Genomic DNA, 24829 nt, shown 5'->3' with positions numbered 1-24829 from the left:
CACTGATTATTAAGACTAATGAGACACTGGTGTTTTTGTCACAGACCGCACTAAATCTCAAGCTTTCATAACTGATAATTTACCATGCTGTCGATTAGACGGGATGTGCATATTTTGATAGGAGTTCAAAAACATTAAAAGTTCTGAGTCAAATATAATGTGATAATTCCCTCTAATTAACTTAATCTCTGGTTTTCTTAAATAGTAGAAGCAAGTCTATCATCTGGGGTTAAAATTGATTAGAAAGGAGATCAATGGGAATCTAAGAATGAAATACACCAAAAAAGCATGCAAGACAGAGAATGTAGGGCATGTTCTCCTTCTGTGTTCTAGGAAGTATGCTCTGATTTCTTATTTGTGTGGCCAACAAAGGCTGCCTCTCGACTTTGTTTGATGTTTTCTGAGTGAACTCCAATTCATGACGCAGAACCCACATTTGAGGTGGAACTGTTGGTACATTTACTCAATTAAGAGATATCCAGTTTTATTTGTATTGAGACAGCAGACTGCTGAGCTTACATTTTAATTAAAAAAAGTAAAACGTAAGTGCCTGCTTGCTAAGGGTGTGCGTGCCGGAAAGGCAAAAACATATCTGAGATACAATTACACTGAGCAAGTCATGAAGATTGAATTGTGGAATTTCTTCATCTTGGAAAATATTAAATGAGACTCAAAGATACCATAACAGTAGTCAGTCTGATCTAAGTGTGTTTGTGTGTAATAAGTAGAGTTATGCTTCCTGCACTGTCAGTAATCTATTCATTTATTAAAAGGGCCATGGAAATAAAAGTGAGGGAAACTGTCCATGACTGGGGAGTTTTAAGACAGCAGCTCATGGGCAGATATATGCATTCAGATTTGACTTAGGATATCAACCAACCAGTAGGCCAAACATAAGGGATATTACATAACTTGGGATACATACAATCCAAGGCTAGAGTATAGGTTAATGATTAAAAAAGGGGGATTTTGTAATGCCGTTAAGAGTGACCTTGTCCATATGTTCATATGCTCTAATCATTTGGAAACATAAATTCTCCCGGGTTGGAAACCTGCCTGTCCCTTACCAGACGACAGGGGGCAGCTGCAGTGTGTGTGTGTGTGTGTGTGTGTGTGTGTGTGTGTGTGTGTGTGTGTGTGTGTGTGTGTGTGTGTGTGTGTGTGTGTGTGTGTGTTTACCTGGTGTCAGAAGTCTCTCAGGGCATTATGGCTGGAAGAGGAAGCCTCTTATGTACTGTGTTAAAAGTGAATCCCTCTCTCTGATGTTTTTTTTTATGTGTGTTTTGTGTTAAGGATGAAGATAGATGAACTACATTGAATTTGGATGACTCAAGCGAATCTGAGCACAATAGTGTTTGTCACACACAAAATATCTGATCCAAATCTGTTTTCCTCTAGAGTTTGGGGAATTTATAACAGCTGTCACTCACCACATTATACTCAGTTGAATTAGAAACCTGTTTTCCCTGTGTAACTCATAATAATTACATCAGGGATCAGAGCACAACAGCAACACAGTAAACACAGAACTAAAACACAATTCACACATTCAGCCAGGTTGAGGTCCTGCAAGACCTGTGAATGTAGACAAATAATCAAAGTATCTGTTGGTATTTGTGTTTTACATGTCTTATATTATCTCTTATATTGTGAAATTTAGATTACAGTCTTGAGAACAGATGTACTGTATGTTCCCCAATCTCATCAACACTACTGATTTACATAGCAAACCCCCCCTGTGAGAAAGAACTGCTCAGCTGCCTGACTGTTGCATCTGAGATGACAGCAAGTGTTGTTGTAGTTTGCTGTTGATGTTTCATGTCAGGCCAGCGATGTAAACTCAATCATACAGAGCCTAAGTGTAAAAGCTTCAAAGTGCAAGACTGTGTGGCACACACACAAAAACACAAATATGCATTTACACCATCAACATAAACACGTTGACACACACTGTGCATGGCGGGGGCCTGAGCGACACCAGATTGCATGTTCACTGAGTGTCAAACGGTCAGACTGCTGAGCTCAGCATGCAGCTGATGTATACTTAGTGGGGAATCAAAAAGTTATGAACCAATATGGAGAGACTTTTTAATGTATTTTTCTAGGAATGCAGATTTAAATCTAATATGTGATGGTTAATAATGCCCCTATAGTAGGGGATATGTTGCAGGACATTTATTGAAATACAAACCATGAACAAGTCAAAAAAGGGAAGGAAAGTAATGAAAGTCATGAACAAGTTATTGGTTGAAGCTCAACCTTATTACCATCCGATATGGCAATGACCTCTGCCCGCTGAACTGCTGGACCAGCAGTATTAGTCATGAGAGCGAAGCGACTGGATTCCCCCCTCTGGAGACTTTACTTCCTCTCCTGCTGCCTCTTTCATTTTTCCAGTCCCAATCAATCCCACAATTCCCTAGGGTGTTAGAGTTGGGGAAACAACTCACGTTCACACATTGCCAAACTCCTAACAGTTCCTTGCTTATTAGTAAGATCAGTTTCTGCTCTAATTAAATTCTGCTTTCTTGCCGTTAATTTGTATGCTTTACTTTTAGTCACCTATGGCTGACAATGTCAGTCGTTGCATTTTTTAGGACTGTTGATCCCCCTCTTTGGTTTAGACTGATGTTGATCGGTGTGAATTTGTAATTGATTTTATATTTCTGAAGGATTGCCATGAATGATTGCCCCAAAAAGCAAGGTAATTATCATCCAGCCTCAGCAAAGGAGGTATTGAGGTAATGTTATTATAGAACAACAGAGTTAGCGTAGGGTGTTGGATGGATAGGTGAAAAAACATTTAATTTTACCCAGGAGACTTTATTATCGTTCCCAAACCCGTAATAAACACTTCTTCTTAATTAACCTCATCCAGCCTTAACCATAGTTTTTTCACAGAAGTGATTTGTAACAGTTATAGAAATGGCAGGCAAATGATCTAGTACTACTACCAGGGGCATTGGATCGGGAAATGCCTGTCTTTCTAAAGGGCCTTTCCGTTACAAACAACGTACTTTGTTGTTTTCATTTGTATCAACTTGTTGTGAAGTCATTGGTCTGATACTGTCCCGTCATGCTCTTCTCTCTTTTTTTAAATGTATTATTTTCTGTATTTCTGCGTCCATGTTGTGCTTTTTTGTTTCATTGATTCATTAAGGCAACATTTAATCAATGTTGTCGTGACACTTTCATTACTGTAATAAGCTGTGATTTATTTCATTGGGTTGGAGAAAGCGACAGCCTGAATGCTAATGTGACGCATCACCAAATGAGAGAGCAGCAGGGTTGGCTGGGCAGGGAGTCCTGTCATCCATCAGTCTCCTCTCACTTTCTCATGTTTGTCCTTACGGAGCGGAGCCTTACACACCTCTAGGGGCCGGAGGAAGTGTTTACTTGGCGCTGTCTGCAGGCTGGAACCAAAACATTAATTTTGTATGTGAGACAAGTAATTTCACAAGTAAAACAAAAGAAGAGGTGTCATTAATTAAATGAGTCAAATGATAATAATATTCATGGCACACACAAACAAATTAGTACAGCATTGGCAAAAACATATCATATAGTCTGCCAAGTCATGATATTGCCAAATTTCAAGGACAACCGCAGAGCAAGCAGACTTCTGAATATTACAATTCTTAGTAAAATAGTTAGTTTAAAATGTTGGCTATAAGGGTTGTGCAATAGGTCGCCATTGTCAGTATGTGCGTCTGCGTGTATTGTGTTTGTTCAAACGGTGTATGATTGATGATATGTGTATGTCTCTTAAATGTCCACTATGTTTGTATATTATGTACATGTATGCAGAACTGCTGGACGGAGCCCAGAACGAATTTCCTTACGGGGACAATAAAGTATATCGTATCGTATCGTATCGTATAGATTCACATAGATTCAAGCACAATCTGAATACGTTCTGAAGAGAGAGAAACAATAAAGCAGATAAAGCCTTTTAAACGTAAACTGGCAATGACAAAACCAAACACATCATAGTGATTCAACAATAGTTTATCTTTTATTGAAGCCATTAGTTTCAGAGCGCAGAGGACAGTCTCTAGGTCACACTTTTTGATGGCTGCCTTGACAGCTCTTTCATCGTAATATGTCATTTTCCTAAAAATAGAACAGAAACCTACAGCATCTGTATGGGTACAGACAGCCATAAATGCAAATAACCAAACAAGCATACAAATGTGTGTGCCCTAAATACCCAATAGAAAGCAAGCTAGGATGCACAAACAAACAAAAAACATCACAAGCATGAATCTCTCTCTTCCAGCAGCAAATATGATGCATGACCAATAATCCGCAAGCATAAAGTAATCTGAGCAAATGTCCATTTGGATTATCAGTCTGCACAGTGTAATCTGAAACACTTCTCTGGTTGATTGAGAGGTCATGAGAGAGCTTTGGTCATGTGGAGAAGCAGTGTCTAAGTACTGCTTTTTTTCAGCCTCAGCTGGATAATATTGGTTGCAGCAGTTTCCATAACTTGTTGCTATTTTTCCCGGTGCTAATTAGCTCATATAAGAATGCTAACGGGCTAAAAAATGGTGAACTTGGTCAAATACTTACTAAACATGGGCATTTTAGCACTACTTATTGTAAACATCTTAACATTGTAACGTTAGAATCACTGTGCCTTAGTCTCACAGAGATGGACTCTTCAAAGAAAAGTGCAACCTATGAAATGTATTTCACATTACACTCTGGTGTATTAAGGATATCAGTCACAAAATGGCAGCTCCAAACCGAGGCCCTCACTCAAAAATCTGACATTTATTATTTAACCTATTTTCAAAGATGTGTTGCCTCCGTCCTCTCGTGTCACAGCTGTGTTCTGACTGCATGTTCTGTCCTTGATGTAGAGTCTATAGGGATTTGAATCACAGCAAAGGGAAAAGTAGCTGCTCACTTTAAATTAATGCAAATGACCCCAGCTTCAAATGCTCACAGAACATATTCCACACACACACACACACACACACACACACACACACACACACACACACACACACACACACACACACACACACACACACACACACACACACACACACACACACACACACACACACACACACAGGCACACACTTTGCTGTACGTAAATGGATACACACACATTAACGCAACAATGTGCATTCACAGACGTATACACATGCATGCTCTGACACTCCTAACATAAACTGACTCATTCTTAACACAGAAGATAATGGCCTCATCCTTGTGTCTGTCCATTTGCTAATGTCCCATATGTGCTCGCTTGGTTAGATTTCAGTCGCAAGCCCGTCTGCATTCTCTTCAATGAGTCACAGAGTGCGAGTGCATCCCCTGTGTTTAAAAAGAGCATATCAGTTAAACGAAAAAAATAACCTAATATCTGATGCTCATTATTGTCACTATTGTTTTTATTTTATTGCAGCAGCTTTTTCTTAAATAGTAAAAGATGTATGTGAACTAATGTCCATGCTTGTTATTCAAATATCCCCTGCACAGATAGCTTCTTAATACTTAATTGCTGCTTACACCACATCACATGTTTCCAAGCTTGTGCCCTCACATCCAGCTCAAGACGTGGTGGGGGTCTTTTGTTGGCTTTACATTTGAGGATACAGGAAGAGTTTGACCACTACCAAAAAAGAGAAAAGTTTGAATTGGGGCAGAGAATCCCTCAATATTTTTTATGAAATAATGTTCTTCACTTTGACTGCCCACTCAGACTTCTCTCCTTTGCAAGTGTGTTAGAATGGAAAAGTTGTCAAACAACTCTTAGTCTGAAGTCTGCTCTGAACACCCAGCAGAGGCATACAAAGACCCCCACCCCCACCTTCCCTCGAGCTAAGTGGGTTGACTCTCACTGCAGGAAGTCTGGAGTCTGTGCACAGACACAAAAAGATGAGAGATACACAATTCAAAAAATGCATGTATCAAAGCATTGAGTCCACTTGTAGTGCTTATCAGCAAAACATAACTTGATTTGAATCTTGGATCGGATATATATTAATAATGGATCCAGATTTCTGGGTCATTTTACTGCATTGGGATGCTCTGAAATATGGACATTTGTAGGAAAATTGCTGTTAATTCATGGACCAAACTCCGTGAAGGGTCATATACAGTACCTGTTGCTACCGCTCTTTATTTTACAGAAAGTTCCACCCACACTAAAGGGAGACATGGGTGTAATAATGCATGAACACTTCCTGAGACATATGACACTTAATCCAAGCTATAACGACAGGTCATGAAAAGCACAGGGAGGAAGCTATCAGCGAAATGATTTAAACAAACATCAATAGATTAGCTTTCAGATGATTTAACAATGTGTCTCTTGCTCGTTCACAGGAATCTAAAAATAGTGAAAAGCCCCTTGCAATTTTAAGCTAGGCTGACTTTCATGTTGTGACTAAACAAGTTTATTCAGATATATCATTCATGCTACTTATGAACTGTCATTCATCACATCTTTGTTCACAGTGTTTGAGTTTGTCCTAAATATCAAAGAGAGGGATGTCGTTTTCAAATACTTTAATTATTGCTCCTATTGCGAGTTTGTAACTTTAAATTCACTCACATATGCACAACAAAGTAAATCTTCTGGTGCCGCCGGGAGTCATGTTTGACTCGTATCAGTGTAGATGTAGACAGCATGGGGACACAGCATTAAAGTAGGTTGCCCGAAAATAAACTTTGGGAGAGAATGTTGTGTAACAGAAATTAGATCAGGGAAAATTATTCATGACATTTATAGTGAAATAAACTAGAAATACACCGATGAGACGAGATTTGCACCCATCATGATTATCCTAATTCAAATCAGTTCTCTAATAAAAATAGTTTTTCTCCATTTGAGATGGTGTTGGCTAATGTTAAACATGTGCAGTTTGTATGAACTAAAAGATCACATTAATATATAAAGTGTCAATTCAAGCCATTCTGATAAAGGCAAATATGTGGCGCCATCTGCTGGTGTTACAACATACTTCACCAATATTATGTGTTAACTGCATTTTTACTGTCCCACCACTGACTTTCCTGATGTATTACAAATCCCAAAAGAAGGAGACCAAGTCAGAAACTCAATTTCAAATCTTACATATTATTATCAAAATAGTTTATTTAGAATATGAAAGGCCTATAGATACTTTAAAACACAAGCTTCCATTGATTTGAACAATGCTACGTATTCAAACTCCTATTGATAGTGACAGTAACAATGCAATGTGCAACACATCCTAGCACAGAGCTATTTTACCAAGTGAACAAGGAAATTAAGAGCTGGCATGAGATTCTGACATGTGATTGTTTTAGGTTTTGTGACATAAACTGAATGAAAGACAACTATGGAATTGGTTAAAACGATTAATGTAATGACCAACTTGCTGCAAAAGATTAACTTTTACCTACAATATGGCAAGTGATCAGGAAACAGCCAGAGCCACAAAACATTCAAAAAGTCAGGGTCAGTAATCATTTGATTAAAACCATGTCTCCCCTATCTACATCTACACACGAGGAGGTTCACAACAAACTCAGATTATGTCTCTCATGCTTCTTTTGTCATCTACATAAAAACAGAATAACAAAATAAAATAATACATTGACATCTGGTATCTTTTCTGTATCACTACTCTCCTTTTACATTCCCTTTGTCCTTGTTCTTGTCCCTTGGCATACGTCCCATGTTATAAAACTCTAAGTTAGGCCTCATGTCGGTGAGGTGGGCGAGACGGTTGGACATGGCAAAGAAAGCAGTGATGGCAGAAATGTCCCACGCATCCTCACGGTCAAAGCCCACGTCCTCCAAAGACTGGAAATGCTGCTCTGTAATGGTGTCACAGCGACACACAGCCATCGCAAAGTCTAGCATGGCCCGCTCCCGAGCAGACAGCTCTGCATTCTCATAGTTAACAATCACCTGTACCAGGAAGGAGAGACTTCTTCAAAATAGCATGTGATGTTATAACTTTTTTAACCATTAAAACATTGCTTGGCTCTGAATAATTCAAATGCCGACCCTTATGCATGTTTGTAGTAATTGTGTATTATAACACGCAAAGCAGAGGCAAATAGTAAAAATACATTTGTACCTGATCGGAAAGAGTGGGCTTCTTAGAGTAAATGCGATGCAATGCACTGTGGGATACCACACAGTAAAGACACTTGTTGTGGACACTGGTAGCGACAACAATCAGCTCACGGTCTGCCTTGGTCAATCCGCCTGGAAGACAATTGGTAAAACTTTAATGTAAAATCAATAACACATTCACACAACAACAACATACAGTGCTTAGCATCAGAGCTCGTTTTAGTCAACAACTTATTTAGATATACTGTATGAGCAAGCTTCCTCTTGAAACCGGTCTAAGATATTTAGGAAGTGGCCACAATGCCAAAAACACCTGCACAGACATGCAAAATAATGTTATATTGTTCCGTTTAGTAGAGTTGGTGGTGGTGGGAAAAGATTGAACCACACCTGGGGTTGTACTGGTTGAGGATAGATTTATATTGTAAAGTGAAGCATAAATGCTCAAAGGCAAATATGTCTAAACACATTTGATAACAAAACCAGATAGGGTTTATTAAATAACCACAAACAGAGTGCAGAGTTAATAGAGTTTGGTTTGTTTAAGTAAAATAGCTATAGTGGAGTCGGCCAACATGAAAATGGCGTGCTCTGTAATTATCCAGGCCACTGAATTGGTCTACCCTCAGGATCCACATGATTCCTTAGTCACCAATTCAAAGTTCATACTTGATTATTTCTTTCAGTAAATGAAAATATCACCAAGACCAAATCAGGGGCAAGACTTTAGCAACATCCTCCTTTTCTGTTTTAAAAAGGAGTGGATCTATACTTCCCCTCTACAGTCTTCCCTGATTGTTATGGGCAGTGGCTGTCTGGGTTGACATCCACTGTATGTTTATAAGTTGTTATGATTGTTGGGGATCAGACACACAAACAAACCTGTCTCTTTGTTCATTAGTTCATTGTAGTAACTGAAGAAGGCTCTGAACTCTGCTGGTCTATGAGAGAGGACTTTAAAGACATTGGGCAAAAAGCCTCCCTGCAGAGAAGGAAACGTGAGGTTTAGCAGAATAGGACCATGTTCATGTGCAGTATTATATCTTTTTAAATGTTGTTTTTTCTACCTTTGACTCAACTTCTTCCATAAGATCCACTATATCATGAGGAAGGTCTTTCCTGTAAGGAACTGGATACCGGCTGATATTCTCCGGTGGCGGATCGCTGCTGGAGAAATGTCGGATTTCAGCTCCAGACCGAAGAGAGGCCTGGACGTAGGGCGGGAGTTACATTAGTCATACACAAAATAAACATAAATGCAGAGTAAAGGGTTATTCGACAACTTACCAGCTGTCTAAACACAGGGGGACGACATAACTTCCAGACGAGGTTACTCGCCATGTTGCCTGGCTGAAAAGTGCCGGAGAGACGCCGGCCGTCTTTTATCAATCTTTCCAAATATCAGCCACCTGTGCAATGGCTGTTGCGGGTTGTATCAGAATCATATGATCATGACAGTGGTTGTGTTGTCAAAAAGTATTCTGTTTTGCTCCGATATGTCAGAAGTTATTGGTCCTGCAAAACAAACCAATCATGAACCCGTATTCAGTCGCGCCTGCTGTGTGTACCCGCCCTCCTGCTGTGTGTCCTCCTCGCCGCCAGGGGTCAGTGTGTAGAGGACTGGCAGGGTTTTACGCAGCCAAAACATTTGCAAAAAACCAAACCAAACAACCTGCGTGTTTTGCAGTTTAAAGACAACAAATCCCACAGACCAACTCATTTTGGGATAAGTGCATATTCTATTCATCCGAATATTAAGGAAGTTATCTGATTTTATTTATTCCGAGACCACAGCGTATGCTTTCTGAGAGACAAAACCCAGGGCAACAAAATCACACTCCTGACCCCGTGAACCGGAAATAACCAAAGTCGCGAACCAGCGACATATTTTCATTCATAAAGTAGAAAACGGGTTGGATAATTTATCAAAACAATACAAATTAATCGACTACGATTTGAGCGTAAACGCAAACATGTTTTACCATGTAAGTATGTTTATTACTCTCCGTGTATGGGCCGACCGATAGCAGGGTGTTTGGTTTAGAATGTGTAAATAGCTCGTTGTTTAGCATCTAGCTCATTTAGTTTAACACAACTTATTCACATCATTGCCGCACAGGTTGTTATGTTATAGTTATGCATAAATACCACTACGTTTTCTATTGGCTTTTATTGCTTGTATTAACCAGGGCAGCACCCGCAAGATCACCTTTATAACAATCTAATACAGTACAATGTATATTGCATTATGCAACCGACACTACCTATGGAAGTTTTTTGTTTTCAGATTTCTTTGGAGCATGAAATCTTACTACACCCGAGGTACTTTGGCCCTAACCTCCTCAACACCGTGAAGCAGAAGCTTTTTACAGAAGTGGAGGGAACCTGCACGGGCAAGTGAGTAGCTCCGAGTCTTAATCATGCTGACAATTGCATTCAGAACACTTTTTAGTTTGTTCTTAGCTTAGTGGCACCGAATCTGTATTTGGACTGCAAAGTTGAAATGTCAGGTACATATTGCACTTATTGTGTGCAAAATATGTTGCTAAATAGTATTGCACTAAAAGACATTGCAGAGAACTTATAAACACTTTCAGGGCAAGAGGCTAACATAAACAAATGATCGTTTCCATCTGCTTTTATAAGGGATAACATATTAAGTCATAACATTATTCTAAGGATGATCTGAGCTTATTAAGTAATGTTGAATTATGGTCGATAAACAACTGTACGTTTTGACTTATATGTTCAACCGAAAACAGCCATTTTAATGTGTACGTGTGTTCAGTGCACGAGGCAGAAATAAACACATTATCACTTCCATCTGCTTTATAGGGGATCAACTATTAAGTCATAAAAATATTCTAATGATAGTCTGAGATACCAGCCAAATGCAACACATCAGGACCAGTATTTGCTGGTTTAAACATGCATACAAAAACTCCTTCAACTTTTTATTTTTTCCCCCAAGTGCACATACAGTATACATGTCATTGATTTAAGTATTTCTCTCCTCTAGGTATGGCTTTGTCATCGCAGTTACTACCATCGACAACATCGGGGCGGGTGTAATCCAGCCGGGGAGAGGGTTTGTCCTCTACCCTGTCAAATACAAGGCCATCGTGTTCCGCCCATTCAAAGGGGAGGTGGTGGATGCTGTGGTCACTCAGGTTAACAAGGTGAGGGAAAACACAGTGCTACTATGGCCACTATGCAGTTTTTCTTGAGCTGAAACATTATCCTTTGATGACATGTAAAGCTGACATATTAAATCAATTAAACTCGGACACTTTGGGATATAAATCATATTATATATAAAGATGACTGACAAAGATGATTGTACAACAACTGTATTTTAAACGTGTTCGTTCAATTTCTAGAGCAGTTAAAGATGCTTTTGCAGTGATTGATGTGTTGAATATTAACTAATGAATAGCTGACAACAGACATTATTTTATTTTTGTCTTATTTGTAATATAATAAAATTGATTATTTGTTATTTATATTTTTCTGTTTCCTGCAGGTTGGATTGTTCACAGAAATTGGTCCCATGTCCTGCTTTATCTCTCGCCATGTGAGTTATCTTAACATCTATAGTTTTGGCTTTCACCCTTTTTGATTTATATTGTCTTTATCTTACGAGAAACTTTGTTTTTTGCAGTCCATCCCCTCAGAAATGGAGTTTGACCCAAACTCCAATCCTCCTTGTTATAAGACAACTGATGAGGTGAGAATTTTTATTTTTATTTCTTGGTACCAGCTGGAGTGGAGTGCACCAGCTGGGCGTAAGCTGGGCGTAACTCTACGTCTGACGTAGAACCGAAGGTTAAGACCAAACTAAAGTTATGACTTGTGCACCACTTAGACTTAAGCCCTGTATGCGTTGCGCCCGGGTGTAACTTTTACGCCTAGTATGGAGCAGGCGTGAATCGGAAAGACAGACTAGTATCCATAGTAACGTAAAACAGGCAAGAAGGAAAATAACTATGGCAGTGCGTCTTGTTTACAGGTTTAACAACGAAAGGGCATTAAGAAGAGAAAGAGTCGTCCTTGATCGAACAAACCCACTGGACATCTATTCAGTGAACTGATAGAGATTTCGGCAGATAAGCCCTTTTTGATTTAATCGAGGAGATCTCCCCTCAACAACAGAACGGATCAGACAGAAACGCTGCGCTCTCCCCAACCTTGCAGGTGCTGATTGCGCTCAGATTTTACTTTAATACTGTGGGAGATATGATTATAGTATAGTATAGTATAGTAGTATAGTATTCGTTTATTAGTCCCCAAGGGGAAAATGGGTTGCAGCACATCACAGAGGCATTTAAAAAAGTTAAGACAATACATCACTGACAACAACATAGACACAGATAAAAACAAACAGACATAAGAAAACCAGATATCGGCAGACATGACAAGGGGCCTATAGGCCCTCATTTGCGAAATAGGGGGGACAGGGCCAGACCAGCTGGGTAAACAGTGCGTCCTAGCCATCATTTGTTCAGGAGATATGATTAATGTTCATCGCACAAATGCATGTCGGGCTCTCCAGCGCCGCCTTAGGAATTATATTCACTTACCAACACAAGAAGAAGCAGCAAAATCCTCCTGGCATCCGTGAAGATATCGGTGGACGACTTACCCGCCATCACATAATAAACAACCTATAGCCCTTTATATTTGTAACGCTGTTTTTTTGCAATTGCATTTCAATAAGCTCCCATTGTGACCAAATATTTTCATTAGGCCGTTTTGTAGCCTATTTTATTCAAAAAACATTAAATAACAACATTGAGAACGATTTACATGAAATTTACATAAAAACAAGTACAACAAATATGATTAGAGAATGGTGAATGACAAATGGTCTTCTTCAGTGATTCTTTGCTGATTCTTAAGAATTATAATTTCGAGTCTTAATTTCTCCTTCTCCAGCTCAATTTTGTCATGTTCCGCTCTCGGTTTTGTGGTCTCCACCTCCACACGAACGATCTCTTTCTCCACCAGTTCACGCTGTAGCTCTGTAAAATCCCTCTTTGTTTTTCGGGGTGTGGGCGTCATTTTTCTCTTCTTTTGGTTTCTATTATCCATGACTTCGTTATCCAAGTCTTAGCTTGCTCTGAATGGAGGAGTTCGAGTGTTAAATTATGTAGACGTGTGTTGCTTGGCAACAATTACTGTTTTGCCTGTATTCACGTGGACGCGCATCTTAAGACCAGGCGCAGCTACGACCGAGACTAGTCAGGCTTGGTGCACTCGGTGTAAATTCGAATCACTAAGTCGGACGTAGCTAAGCCCGACGTTAGAGTTAAGACCTACTTTTTTACGCCCAGCTGGTGCACTCCACTCCTGGAGATTAAAACAAAAATAAATCACAATAATACCGAAAACATTTCTACAATTTTCTCAATTTTTAACGAAATGTAATAAGTACATGTCACAGTCCAGTTAATTTGAATAATAGTTGTGTTAAAGGTTTTTAGGAGGTTTTAAAGTAATCAGGAGTCGAACAAAAGCAATAATTAGTGATGGTGCTGTTTGCAGTTATGGTGCTATCCTGTTAACTGTTGCTGAGACTTGCAATAAAGAAGGTTGTTCTTCTTTTTGTTTCAAGGACATTGTAATCCAACAAGATGATGAGATCCGGCTGAAGATTGTGGGAACAAGGGTTGACAAGAACGACATTGTAAGTGTTTTATGTGTTTTCTTCTCCTCGCCACACGAACAAAACTACTTTACTCTTTTACTATTTCTCAGATTTTCATTTATAGAAGTTATGAAGTGATTGTTGATTTACTGAATACAAAAAAATGCTTTTCTCTTGTTTTTTAGTTCGCAATTGGATCTCTTATGGATGATTATCTGGGTAAGTATTACAAAGAACTGTGTCAGACAGGTGGCTGATCCATCATTAGATCGGCAGGATATTGAAAAGCCTTGCAAAGATTTATTTATTGTTGATTAATTTGTACTAGTAGTAAGTATAACATGGTATTCGTTCCATTTGGTAACTGGTTGTGATGAACAATTTTGGCTTTGCTGTTTATGACTTCACTTATAAAAATGTTTTATTTTCTCTTATATAAATTATTGTTGAACTTGCCTTCTTTATTTTACTTTCAGGTCTTGTCAGCTGATTCGCCTCAAAAGGAGCACATGGGACATTTTATGTCATAGTTATTTCTTGGTCAAAAGTATTTGTTTTGCTTAACTGATTTGTATGTTGTCAGGAGTTTTGACATAATTTCATTTGTTTTTTCATTGGAATATATGTAAGATTTAAAGGAAAGCCCGGAGAATGATTGCTAAATTCATAGCAAAACTGCATACAATGCAGAAGCGGAGGCTAATATTAATGTACTCTAATTTTAATGTAGAATTCATAATTTCTATCTGGACTATCATTTTTTTGTACGCTGAGTAATAAAATATTTTATTTGTTAAATCTTTGTATACTTTTTTGTGTTTTAAATGTCACTGAATTGTAATATCTTGTTATATTTTGAACAAAGACGTGTCAGCATGTTATGTACAAGTGGTACATAACATGCTGACACGTCTTTGTTCAAATGAGGCGAAACGTGAACGCGGAAATCACAGGGGCGCGCACGGCTGGTGGCCGTAAATACGTCACCGGAGCGTTCGGTCTTTCTTTCTCTCGTCCTGAAGATGGCGGCAGGGGTGAGTAAGATGGCTAGCTTTATGGTTTTTCTTTTAACTTTCATGGGTCAATCCGTTAAAAATCAGCAACATCCGCACTCTCAAAGATTACCTTGGGATTTAAACATCACTTTCAACCCGTTAGGTAGACGTTATTGGTGGTATTTATGTAAAATGTCATTCATTGTTCCTACAAATTAAGGTTAGCTTATGCTGTCCTGACGTTGCATTCACGGCGATTCACGCCCAACTTCTGGCCCAGGCTTGTGCCACGTTACCGTAGCTATTTCCAGGATGTAAAGCTTAGTGTTGCATTGGGAGTTTTCCTTTACGTTGGTGCTAATGTCCTCTTTCTGTAGACTTGTAACCAATATTTTTTTTGACGTCTTTTAAAGCTACTTGATCCACAGCTGTAGAAACAACTGTCGGCTCCATTACCGGTACTGATAGCTGGCATGTGTTAGCATTTAAACAAGCTACAAAGCACGTGAATATAGCTAAATTGTTTACTCAAATTGTTTAACTGAGTGCATTTGGCCTTGTTAGTCGATATAGTTGACTGGCAAAGTATTACAATCCAGCGGCTTCACCTGCCCTAATTTCTGTCCTGTACATTTTAAATGGCCCATCATCTCGATTGGATGGCACCTTCATTTGTGCGATATCACTTAAACTCGACGTGTGGCTTTTATCCCATCATTCTTTTACCTGATGGTTCTTTTTTTTAATGTAGGCCTAGTAATCGATCAATATTACAGGGCTATTACAATTTATCTATTTTTTTTAAACCGTAGGAGACAATTCAACGAGACTGTTTGTGCTTCATAGGCTAACCTGCTAGCGAAAATGCTACTGTGAACCTTCAATTTGGTTGCTTTTTGAAATTGTTTTCTAATGGCAGTGTTGTCTCGTTTTATTTTTTAGACTCTGTACACATACCCAGAGAACTGGCGGGCCTTCAAGGCCCAAATTGCAGCCCAGTACAGCGGGGCTCGCCTCAAAGTCGCCAGCAACTCCCCTGCCTTCACCTTCGGCCAGACAAACCGGACCCTTGCCTTCCTCAACAACTTCCCCCTGGGCAAGGTACGTGTTTCAACAAAAACACTTTTGTTGCAAATTTGCTGCTTTTAAATAACATTATCAAATAATAAAATGCAATCACAGAGAAGTGCTTTAACCAGTTTAACTGACACTATTGGTTGTGTATCAAACATGTCTATACACTTCATAGCTGGACTTTCTATGTTGGTTTGTAACAGTTATAGACACCAGTTGGGCAACTCTATTCTTCAGGGGGAAATAGATGTCCCCTGTCTGGGCAAGGCGGTGTCCATTCATGGCACAAAGTCTTAATCTGACGGGGGCAGAGAAACTAGAGACCATGTTCATCCCAGTCGACTCTGTCAGTGAGTAAAGGCTGGTTCATGCTATGGGCACAAACTGAACCTCAAGGTTTAGAGCTGATTTTAGGGTTCTGAAGCTTGTAAGATGAGCTGGGCCGTGTCAGCAGTCAGAGCTTCATTCAAAAATGCTTACCTTCCATAATGTCTTTCAGAAAGGCATTCAAAATGTAAGCTAACGAACAGGCAGTCACTTTTCTCTTTTTTTTTAAAAAGAGGAAAGTGACTGCCTGAATACAGAACGGAGTTACTCCAAAACAAGTGTATGAGTTGATACATTTCACCTGCTGAATGTTCACACCATGTCTATCTCTACCCTACATGCACAAAGCAGCTATAAATGACAATGGTTGTGTATCAAACATGTCTATACACTTAATAGCTGGCATTTCTGGATAAAAAATGCCACAATTGTTGAATTAATCCTGAATTCTGCTCCTTTCCCCCCCCCCCCCCCCCCCCTTGTAGGTACCTGCCTACCAGGGAGATGACGGTTTCTGTCTGTTCGAGAGTAATGCCATTGCTCACTACTGTAAGTGTTTATTAATCTTACCCAGTTTGTGTGTTCATCACAAAGTTTACCTCGAATCTTAACGGGATAAATGCTGACTATTATTTCCCACAAGTGCAGCATTTTATGGTGGAATTCATTGTCTGACCCGGCAAACCATTAAGTTAATTACTGCACTGGCGTGTGATTTAGATCAGGGGTTCCCAACCCCCGGTACCGGGCCGCGGCGGTGTTACTGCCGGGCCGCGAAATAGCTGTGAGTTTATCGTAATATTTGCAGAATTATAAAAATATTTTTTTTAAGTGTTAAATGCTCGCACCTATACCAGTCATATAATTTCATCCAGTAGCCTAGTTAATCTTTCACCAGAAAACCGTTGAAAATGGCTTTTATGATGTTCCGAGGGATTCTGCGGCTCAGCAGGTCTCAGCCTCTTGTTCGCATGAGAAAGTTACCGGTGCGCCAAGTAGGAAGAGGAGCAGGAGACAACCGTTTCATTGCAGACTGTTATGTTTATGTGGGGAAATGGCAGTGCATACATTATTTGAGATATATTTCAAACTCGGACTTCATTTTAAGGACATGTCGGCCAGGGGTGTAGAGCTATATGTTTATTTTATTAGCTTTTCAATGACTGATTTTAAATGCCATTTTCTTAATGTCTTTAATTTTTTTGTAAAGCACTTTGAATTGCCTTGTGTCGAAAAGTGCTATATAAATAAACTTGCCTTGCCTTTGTTTAAGCACCGGATTGGCAAAACAAGAGAGTAAACCAGTCTGCCTTGATCTATGAATTAATGTCCGGGACTCTCACGGTATCTGCTGCCCGCAGCTGTTTTATAGAACATCCTTCACTTCATGAAATGGCTGCGGCATCAGGAGGCAGCGGGAGTATACTCGGCCTCTGAGAAGTGCAGCACCAGCGCGCCGAGAGCTGTGCCTTTGACGCACCGCCGTCGCTGTTTACCTTCATCAGAACAGCGAGTGACTGCAGGCTGCTACGTGTTAACCACACACACACATCGAACTGCCCGATTACTCCCCCTTTTATTAGTTTTATGAAGGAGATGTCCGGTCACCAAGGTGCATGATGTGTGTGTGCGTGCTCTGCTCAGCTCTGTTTGTTTCTGTCCGACACCGGCATTTGTTTTCAAATGACCATGAACAGTAATTTACACACATCTGGCTAACTCCATAGGTAGCCTATATGCGGGTGTACCCAAAATAAATGAGTTTAATCTTAATCTCGATGTAGTGCTAAATGCTGTCGGACGTGCACCGGAACGAACGTCACTATCATAATGTCTGCAATTCTTTTTTTAATGTATCTGCCGGTCCTTGGCGCAATAAAGGTTGGGAACCCCTGATTTAGATGGATCCCTGCACACTTAAGCAGAATGACAAGTCGTACGTGATGGACTTTACATTTTTTAAATGTTTTGCACATTTCAATATCCTTTTTTAGAAAATGGACAATGTACATTTATCAACATTCAATATGTGTATTTCCCTTTGTTTGCTCTCTGTCCAACATGTTTATTTGTACAAATATATATATCTACATTTTTGTATTCTTGTACACTTTCTACCACAGTGAGCAATGAGGCCCTGCGTGGTGCCACTCCCCAGGCCGCAGCCCAGGTGCTGCAGTGGGTCAGCTTTGCTGACTCAGAGATCATCCCACCAGCCAGCGCATGGGTCTTCCCAACTCTGGGAATCATGCAGTTCAACAAGCAGGTTGGTCGCTCAGCATTTTCTGGTCAAGTTAAATACTTAAATGATGGTTTGCTTGCTGTGGTGGAATTTTGGTGTGTAGCAGTCATTGACACCTATTGGGCAACTAAAACAGATGTCCCCTGTCTGGGCAAGGCGGTGTTATGTCATGGCACAAAGTCTTAATCTGACGGGGGTAGAAAAACTAGAGACCATGTTCATCCCAGTCGACTCAGTCAGTGAGTAAAGGCTGGTTCATGCTATGGCCACAAACTGAACTGAACCAAAGAGTTATAGCTGAGTTTAGGGTACAGAAGTTTGTAAGATGAGTTGGATTGTTTAAGTAGTCTGTAGTTCATTAAAACTTAAAATGTAAGGTACGGCAGTAACTTTCCTCTTGTCAGAAATATGTTTTGTGCCATATTAATAAATAACTGAGTTAAACCGACAAGTGTATAAGTTAATAAATGTCACCTGCTTAGGGCTGGTTTCAGTTGGCCAGAGATGATGCATATTCATTCCTCGGTTTGATTCTGTGCAGGCCACAGAGCAGGCCAAGGAGGATGTGAAGAGGACCCTTGCAGTGCTGAACCACCACCTGAACACGCGCACCTTCCTGGTGGGCGAGAGGATCAGCCTGGCTGACATCAGTGTGGCCTGCTCCATTCTCTGGCTCTACAAACAGGTATGACATGCACTCTGGAGAAACAAAGCTACACCGTTTGAAATAAATCTTAAAGAAAAGAGTGTCCTTGAAAATATTTCAGTCCAGATGCTCTCCTGAAAGTCCTAACATGCCACTCTGTCCCCTGTAGGTGCTTGAGCCCTCTATCCGTCAGCCTTACCCTAATGTGACTCGCTGGTTCGTCACCTGTGTCAACCAGCCACAGTTCAAGACAGTCCTTGGAGATGTAAAGCTGTGTGAAAAGATGGCCCAGTTTGATTGTAAGTCCTCAACAATGAAATGTGTATATTGAGCACAAAGCTGGCTGTTGTCAAAGTTTAAAGGATGAAATTAGACGTGCACTTTTTTTGACAGATTGTTCATTTTCCAGACTTGTACTCAAAGTAAGCAAACTAATGCGTAAAGGATTGAGCCTCAAGAAACCGGATGTCATTCAACCAATGGCTGTTAAAGTGTAACAAGAAAGCAAAGGAAATACTCAATTGCCTTTTTTAGGGACAGAAACCCATCCCCTTTCCTAAACTGTCAAATGTATTGCGATAATTCACAATTCATGCTCTTAGTCGGGTAGGAAGTTCCTTTCTGGGGAGAAACAAACAGATGTCCCCTGTCTGGGCAAGGCGGTGTCCATTCATGGCACAAAGTCTTAATCTGACGGGGGCAGAGAAACTAGAGACCAAGTTCATCCCAGTCGACTCTGTCAGTGAGTAAAGGCTGGTTCATGCTATGGGCACAAATAAATACAACAAAGACTGTATTTTGTATCAAACGGGACATGTCTGTCTCCAGGTTTTAAACATGGGTGCAATGTCTACATCATATAGTAAGCATTGTTTTTTAACTTAAAACATGTTTTCATGTTTCTCCAGCCAAGAAGTTTGCTGAGATGCAGCCAAAGAAAGAGACTCCTCCTAAAAAAGAGAAGGCAGGAAAAGATGCAGCCAAGCCCCAGGAGAAGAAGAAAAAGGAAGAGAAGAAGCCGGCTGAGGAAGAGGAGATGGACGACTGTGATGCTGTTTTGGCTTCTGAGCCCAAAACCAAGGACCCCTTTGCACACTTGGCAAAGAGGTAGAACAATCTATATGACTTTGATGTCTTAAGCATTTGGTTGCTTTGTTTTCTTTCTTTCAGTTTTAGATGAAACTTTGCAGTGGCCACCCATGTAAAATAGAAAGCCAATAGTCTGCAGGTTTCCATTTCATTTGATCACCTCTGCAGATTGTTTCCACGAGTGCTTATCGGTGAGTTGAAATGGTCTGCAGACCTTATGTTGGTTTGTAACAGTTATTGACACCAGTTGGGCAACTCTATTCTTCAGGGGGAAATAGATGTCCCCTGTCTGGGCAAGGCGGTGTCCATTCATGGCACAAAGTCTTAATCTGACGGGGGCAGAGAAACTAGAGACCATGTTCATCCCAGTCGACTCTGTCAGTGAGTAAAGGCTGGTTCATGCTATGGGCACAAACTGAACCTCAAGGTTTAGAGCTGATTTTAGGGTTCTGAAGCTTGTAAGATGAGCTGGGCCGTGTCAGCAGTCAGAGCTTCATTAACAAATGCTTACCTTCCATAATGTCTTTCAGAAAGGCATTCACAATGTAAGCTAACGAACAGGCAGTCACTTTTCTCTTTTTTTTAAAGAGGAAAGTGTTGTGCCTGAATACAGAACGGAGTTACTCCAAAACAAGTGTATGAGTTGATACATTTCACCTGCTGAATGTTCACACCATGTCTATCTCTACCCTACATGCACAAAGCAGCTATCAATGACCTTTCTTTTCCTTTTTTTTGATTTTAGCCCATTTGTTATGGATGAGTTCAAGAGAAAGTATTCCAATGAGGACACCCTGAAAGTAGCCATTCCCCACTTCTGGGAGCACTTGGACACTGAGGGGTACTCCATCTGGTACTGCGAGTACAAATTTGCTAAGGAGCTTGCAGAACCCTTCAAAAGCTGCAACCTCATCTCTGGTAAGCCTCAGCAACATTATTGTTTGTTTTTTGTACATCCTACATTATGTTAAATTCTGAATCGATGACCGAGAGCCCTCGTGTTTTTAAATAAATGTTGAGTGGTTTTAAAAAAACAGATGTCCCCTGTCTGGGCAAGGCGGTGTCATGTAATGGCACAAAGTCTTAATCTGACGGGGGTAGAAAGAACTAGAGACCATGTTCATCCCAGTCGACTCTGTCAGTGAGTAAAGGCTGGTTCATGCTATGGGCACAGTTATACAGACTTAGGGCATTGATATTTCCACAGAACCTCCCTACAACTCTTTTAATGTTGGTCTTTGTTTGGCCACATCTATTTTATGCATGAAGTTGGTGTAGAAATTATGAACTTTAGTAAAGTGCTCAATTTGTCGGTACTGATAGTATGTATGATTTTATTTTTTTGTTTAATGTCTGAAACTCTTGTGTAAACAGGTATGTTCCAGCGCCTGGACAAACTCAGAAAGAATGCCTTTGGCAGTGTCCTCTTGTTTGGCACCAAGAACAACAGCACCATCTCAGGCGTCTGGCTCTTCAGAGGCCAGGAACTTGTCTTCCCTGTAAGTTTTGCAATGGAAACAAATATACATTCCAAAATGTCCTGCCCTTTATAATACCCACACTCAAAATGTTGTCTGTTCAAAAGCAGTCAGTTGTGTATAGTCAATGTAAAATACTTTGACTGTAGCGTAACTTTAAATGGATGTAGATCAACGGCTTAACCAGCCCCTGTCTGGGCAAGGCGGTGTCCATTCATGGCACAAAGTCTTAATCTGACGGGGGCAGAGAAACTAGAGACCATGTTCATCCCAGTCACCTCTGGTTCAGTGAGCAGTAGGCTGGTTCATGCTATGGGCACAAATGATATGCAATATCAAAAATGTACTTTAAACATTGGATTTTGTAGGTTGGTATGTCTGTACAGCTTTATGTTGCTTGTACAACATTTCTGATCTTAAAATATTTTTAAAACAAGGCGTTCTTTAGATTGTTGAAGCATATACTATAGCTTTATAGTCTGCTTCTCAGTGTAAACCATTTGATGGTCCAAGTATTCGCCTCTTGATGAACTATCATGATGGTGGTACATCGATAAGTTTGTCAGACAGGAATATGATTCACTTGCATTCAAATAACTTTTTTTTAAATTCCCCTCCAGCTGTCTCCAGACTGGCAAATCGACTACGAATCATATGACTGGCGTAAGCTTGATCCCAGCAGCGAGGAGTGCAAGACCATGGTAAAGGAGTACTTTGCCTGGGAGGGAGACTTCAAGCATGTGGGTAAAGCCTTCAACCAGGGCAAGGTCTTCAAGTGAGAGGACACTGGGACAGCCTTCGCTTCTGCTTTCCAACACTTAATACCTATTGACTCTAAGCGACCAAGTGCTTATTACGAGAATGACAGTGTAAAGACAATAGTGAATTGTCAGTGGCCCCAAGCTGTTTTTGTGTTCTTTGACCTGCAAAATAAAGCATTTTCCACAATGCCATCTTTTGGATTTGATGTCTTTGGTCTGATTCGAGTCTCATTTCATGTTCAAATGGCAAACTATCCAAACATATTTTAATTCCAACCAATTTCCCGTCAGAGTACCACCCAGAACAGTGACTATAAATGTTTACAGGTAAAACTTATTGTGTGAAGGGCAGGCCATGATCTATAAACGGCAATATAAAATGTATCATGTGACACCTTTCTTTTCATTACATTACATTACATTAATGTAATGTATAATGTAATGTAATGTTTCTTTTCAAAACTAGAAGTGAAAAAATGTCTGCAGTTACACGTTTTTCAACCATCATGATGTCCGTGTTGGATGATGCAACATTGCACAGTTATGACCCTACCCAATGACAAAGCTGGGTGTGGTTGGAAAGCATCAGAGCTGAGACTTTTAACCAGAAGAAGTCAGTGAAACACAGCTTTACCTTGATGTCAAACGACTGGGACATTTCCTATAGAATATTCTAGAGTCTAGACATTTGTACTTATTTTTCTGATGTAAGTGTGAATACACTTGGCATGCATCATAATTGTGAATAATTTATATCGCTTGAACTACTACCCAGAGGAGCAGCTCCACTAACTTACAAGTATAGCCAATGCTGCAGTACCCTCTGATTCCAGCAAGGGGCAGCAAAGACTTGTCATTGTAAAGCTGTAATGACTGGGCTGTGGTCTGCCAAATCTAACAAAATGTCTGCTTTAAAGTATGGGTGTCAATGTTTCTGGTGCTATGAGTAGGCTGGAAGAAATGTAAAAAAAAAAACACATCCACTTTAATAACCTTCTCTTCTACAAGGGCAAAGGGTAATTTACATCAAAACAGATTAAAACTTTACCTTCAAGTTTCACTGAGGAGCATAACATTTATATCAAAAAAGCTTAATTAGTTTATATATTCGATATTAGAGGGTTACTAAATATGCCAGATATACAAATCTTTAAGTTTTGACCACACCCAACGAAAGTGCAGAAATGCCAATTTCTCGGTGCCCACTTCTGCACGTTGGTATGGATAAAGAAGAAATGATTCCAATTTAGAGGAATAGACCACTAAGATGTCATTGCTATTTTCTCTGAATTTATAGAGTACATTATTTTTCCATCAGACTGAAAGCTTAAAATATATGCTAACTCCCTTGTTTTGTTTTAAAAATGTTACTAATACTTAAATGTTAAAAGCTTCAAATGCTGTTCACTCTGTCTGGTAGAGTTAATGTATTACTGTGAAAGCATCTCCTTTGTTTTAAGCGGGCACACCCAATCACATCAAGGGTTATATCACACAACCTTATCAAGTTTTGATAATTTGCTGACTGTTCCCACACCTGGCTAGTTCTTTTACCTCTGCTATAACTGATTTCTTTATGTGATGCGTCATGTGTCGTCTATAGCTACAGGTCAAATAGGACACGTGGAGCAACACACATAACAATTAACATTTATATTCTAAGAATTCACATTCCCTTTGAATAGCAGTGTTGAGATGTTCTGTAAGCTATGTAGAATGCTAATGTGAACACTGAATATATTCAAATCTAAAGCAAAGATCTAGGGTGGGCCTGTTTTTCTCTCTGACACACACACACACACACACACACAAACACGCACAAGAAATGAATCTCTTCCCGCTGTGAGTCAGATGTGTCATTTTTTCCTACTTAGTGATTCAGGATCATTGTGGCGCAACCATCTTCCACAGTCATGTTGAATCAGGGAGGCCATTTTAGTTTGTTCTGTGGTCTCATGGAAATCAGAAAATGGAAATGTTCCCACAACAGCGAAGCGCCCAAATCCTTGAACACATGACTCACCCATCCTGAGGATCTTGGTGGAAGAGGGCTGTAACTTCAGCAAATAACTCGAACTTCACCCACAACATTGCAGCAGTTACAACACTGCTGATTACTAACCCTTTGATGGCTGAAGTAGTAGAGGTACAAAAGCCTTGTTATCGTGCAATCAAAAATGAAATGAATGTGAGCACACACTGTTTTAAGCTTCTTGAGACAAGTCAGCAATATTAGGTCCATACCATTTTCTTGTTTTTATTTGTGTTTAGTAACTTCTGAGTTCAAAACCTAAACTAAAGCCAGCCACAAGAACAATACGCAGTTGTATGCCAACAGCAACATTTTCTCTTCCAGCCCTGCCAGCCTTCCCCTCATCCCCCCTGGTCTCTCTCTCTGGGCCAAACACTCACTACTTCTTTTCCCTTCCTCTCTTCCTCTCTCCTTGCTCTCTGGACATATGTCTATGTCCGTGCACGAGG

General features: G+C 40.0%; 3 protein-coding genes across 4 annotated transcripts; 2 read left to right on the top strand and 1 right to left on the bottom strand.

The window, feature by feature from the left end:
* Nucleotides 1-7083: 7083 nt before the first annotated feature.
* si:ch211-175m2.5 (uncharacterized protein LOC568697 homolog) lies at nucleotides 7084-9890 on the bottom strand. Its single transcript, XM_034230890.1, has 5 exons — nucleotides 9377-9890; nucleotides 9157-9297; nucleotides 8972-9071; nucleotides 8091-8221; nucleotides 7084-7918 (listed from the first exon to the last, which is right to left on the bottom strand). Exons 1-5 carry the CDS (start codon nucleotides 9428-9430, stop codon nucleotides 7628-7630), a joined length of 717 nt encoding a protein of 238 aa, XP_034086781.1. The 5' UTR covers nucleotides 9431-9890; the 3' UTR covers nucleotides 7084-7627.
* Nucleotides 9743-14534, top strand: polr2gl (polymerase (RNA) II (DNA directed) polypeptide G-like). 2 transcript variants are annotated; one of them, XM_034230892.1, is made up of 8 exons: nucleotides 9760-10074; nucleotides 10377-10486; nucleotides 11109-11268; nucleotides 11613-11663; nucleotides 11751-11816; nucleotides 13704-13775; nucleotides 13922-13955; nucleotides 14213-14534. In XM_034230892.1, exons 1-8 carry the CDS (start codon nucleotides 10063-10065, stop codon nucleotides 14224-14226), a joined length of 519 nt encoding a protein of 172 aa, XP_034086783.1. In that variant the 5' UTR covers nucleotides 9760-10062; the 3' UTR covers nucleotides 14227-14534. The 2 variants fall into 2 exon arrangements, with proteins under 2 accessions (XP_034086782.1, XP_034086783.1); XM_034230891.1 differs by lacking the exons at nucleotides 13922-13955; nucleotides 14213-14534 and having other exon boundaries at nucleotides 9743-10074; nucleotides 13704-13889.
* Nucleotides 14535-14647: 113 nt separating this feature from the next.
* Nucleotides 14648-22558, top strand: eef1g (eukaryotic translation elongation factor 1 gamma). The gene is made up of 10 exons (XM_034230889.1): nucleotides 14648-14770; nucleotides 15674-15832; nucleotides 16618-16681; nucleotides 18256-18398; nucleotides 18916-19059; nucleotides 19190-19319; nucleotides 19929-20127; nucleotides 20855-21027; nucleotides 21484-21608; nucleotides 22208-22558. The coding sequence occupies exons 1-10, from the start codon at nucleotides 14759-14761 to the stop codon at nucleotides 22364-22366; spliced, it is 1308 nt and encodes a 435-aa protein (XP_034086780.1). The 5' UTR covers nucleotides 14648-14758; the 3' UTR covers nucleotides 22367-22558.
* The last annotated feature ends 2271 nt before the right edge of the window (nucleotides 22559-24829 follow it).

Source organism: Gymnodraco acuticeps, unplaced genomic scaffold (genome assembly GCF_902827175.1).
Source record: "Gymnodraco acuticeps unplaced genomic scaffold, fGymAcu1.1, whole genome shotgun sequence".
Classification (NCBI taxonomy): Eukaryota; Metazoa; Chordata; class Actinopteri; order Perciformes; family Bathydraconidae; genus Gymnodraco; species Gymnodraco acuticeps.
This window is presented reverse-complemented; position numbering and strand designations above follow the sequence as displayed.

Excerpts from the sequence above, each read along its gene's own strand:
- si:ch211-175m2.5 (XM_034230890.1), bottom strand. The coding sequence starts at position 9,430 with ATGGCGAGTAACCTCGTCTGGAAGTTATGTCGTCCCCCTGTGTTTAGA. Across the intron at positions 9,298-9,376 it reads CCCCTGTGTTTAGACAGCTG|GCCTCTCTTCGGTCTGGAGC; the intron begins GTAAGTTGTCGA and ends CCCTACGTCCAG. Across the intron at positions 8,222-8,971 it reads ACTAATGAACAAAGAGACAG|GCGGATTGACCAAGGCAGAC; the intron begins GTTTGTTTGTGT and ends ATTGTCTTCCAG.
- polr2gl (XM_034230891.1), top strand. Across the intron at positions 10,487-11,108 it reads GAGGGAACCTGCACGGGCAA|GTATGGCTTTGTCATCGCAG; the intron begins GTGAGTAGCTCC and ends TCTCTCCTCTAG. Across the intron at positions 11,664-11,750 it reads CCTGCTTTATCTCTCGCCAT|TCCATCCCCTCAGAAATGGA; the intron begins GTGAGTTATCTT and ends TGTTTTTTGCAG.
- eef1g (XM_034230889.1), top strand. Across the intron at positions 16,682-18,255 it reads TAATGCCATTGCTCACTACT|TGAGCAATGAGGCCCTGCGT; the intron begins GTAAGTGTTTAT and ends TTTCTACCACAG. Across the intron at positions 21,028-21,483 it reads AAGCTGCAACCTCATCTCTG|GTATGTTCCAGCGCCTGGAC; the intron begins GTAAGCCTCAGC and ends TTGTGTAAACAG.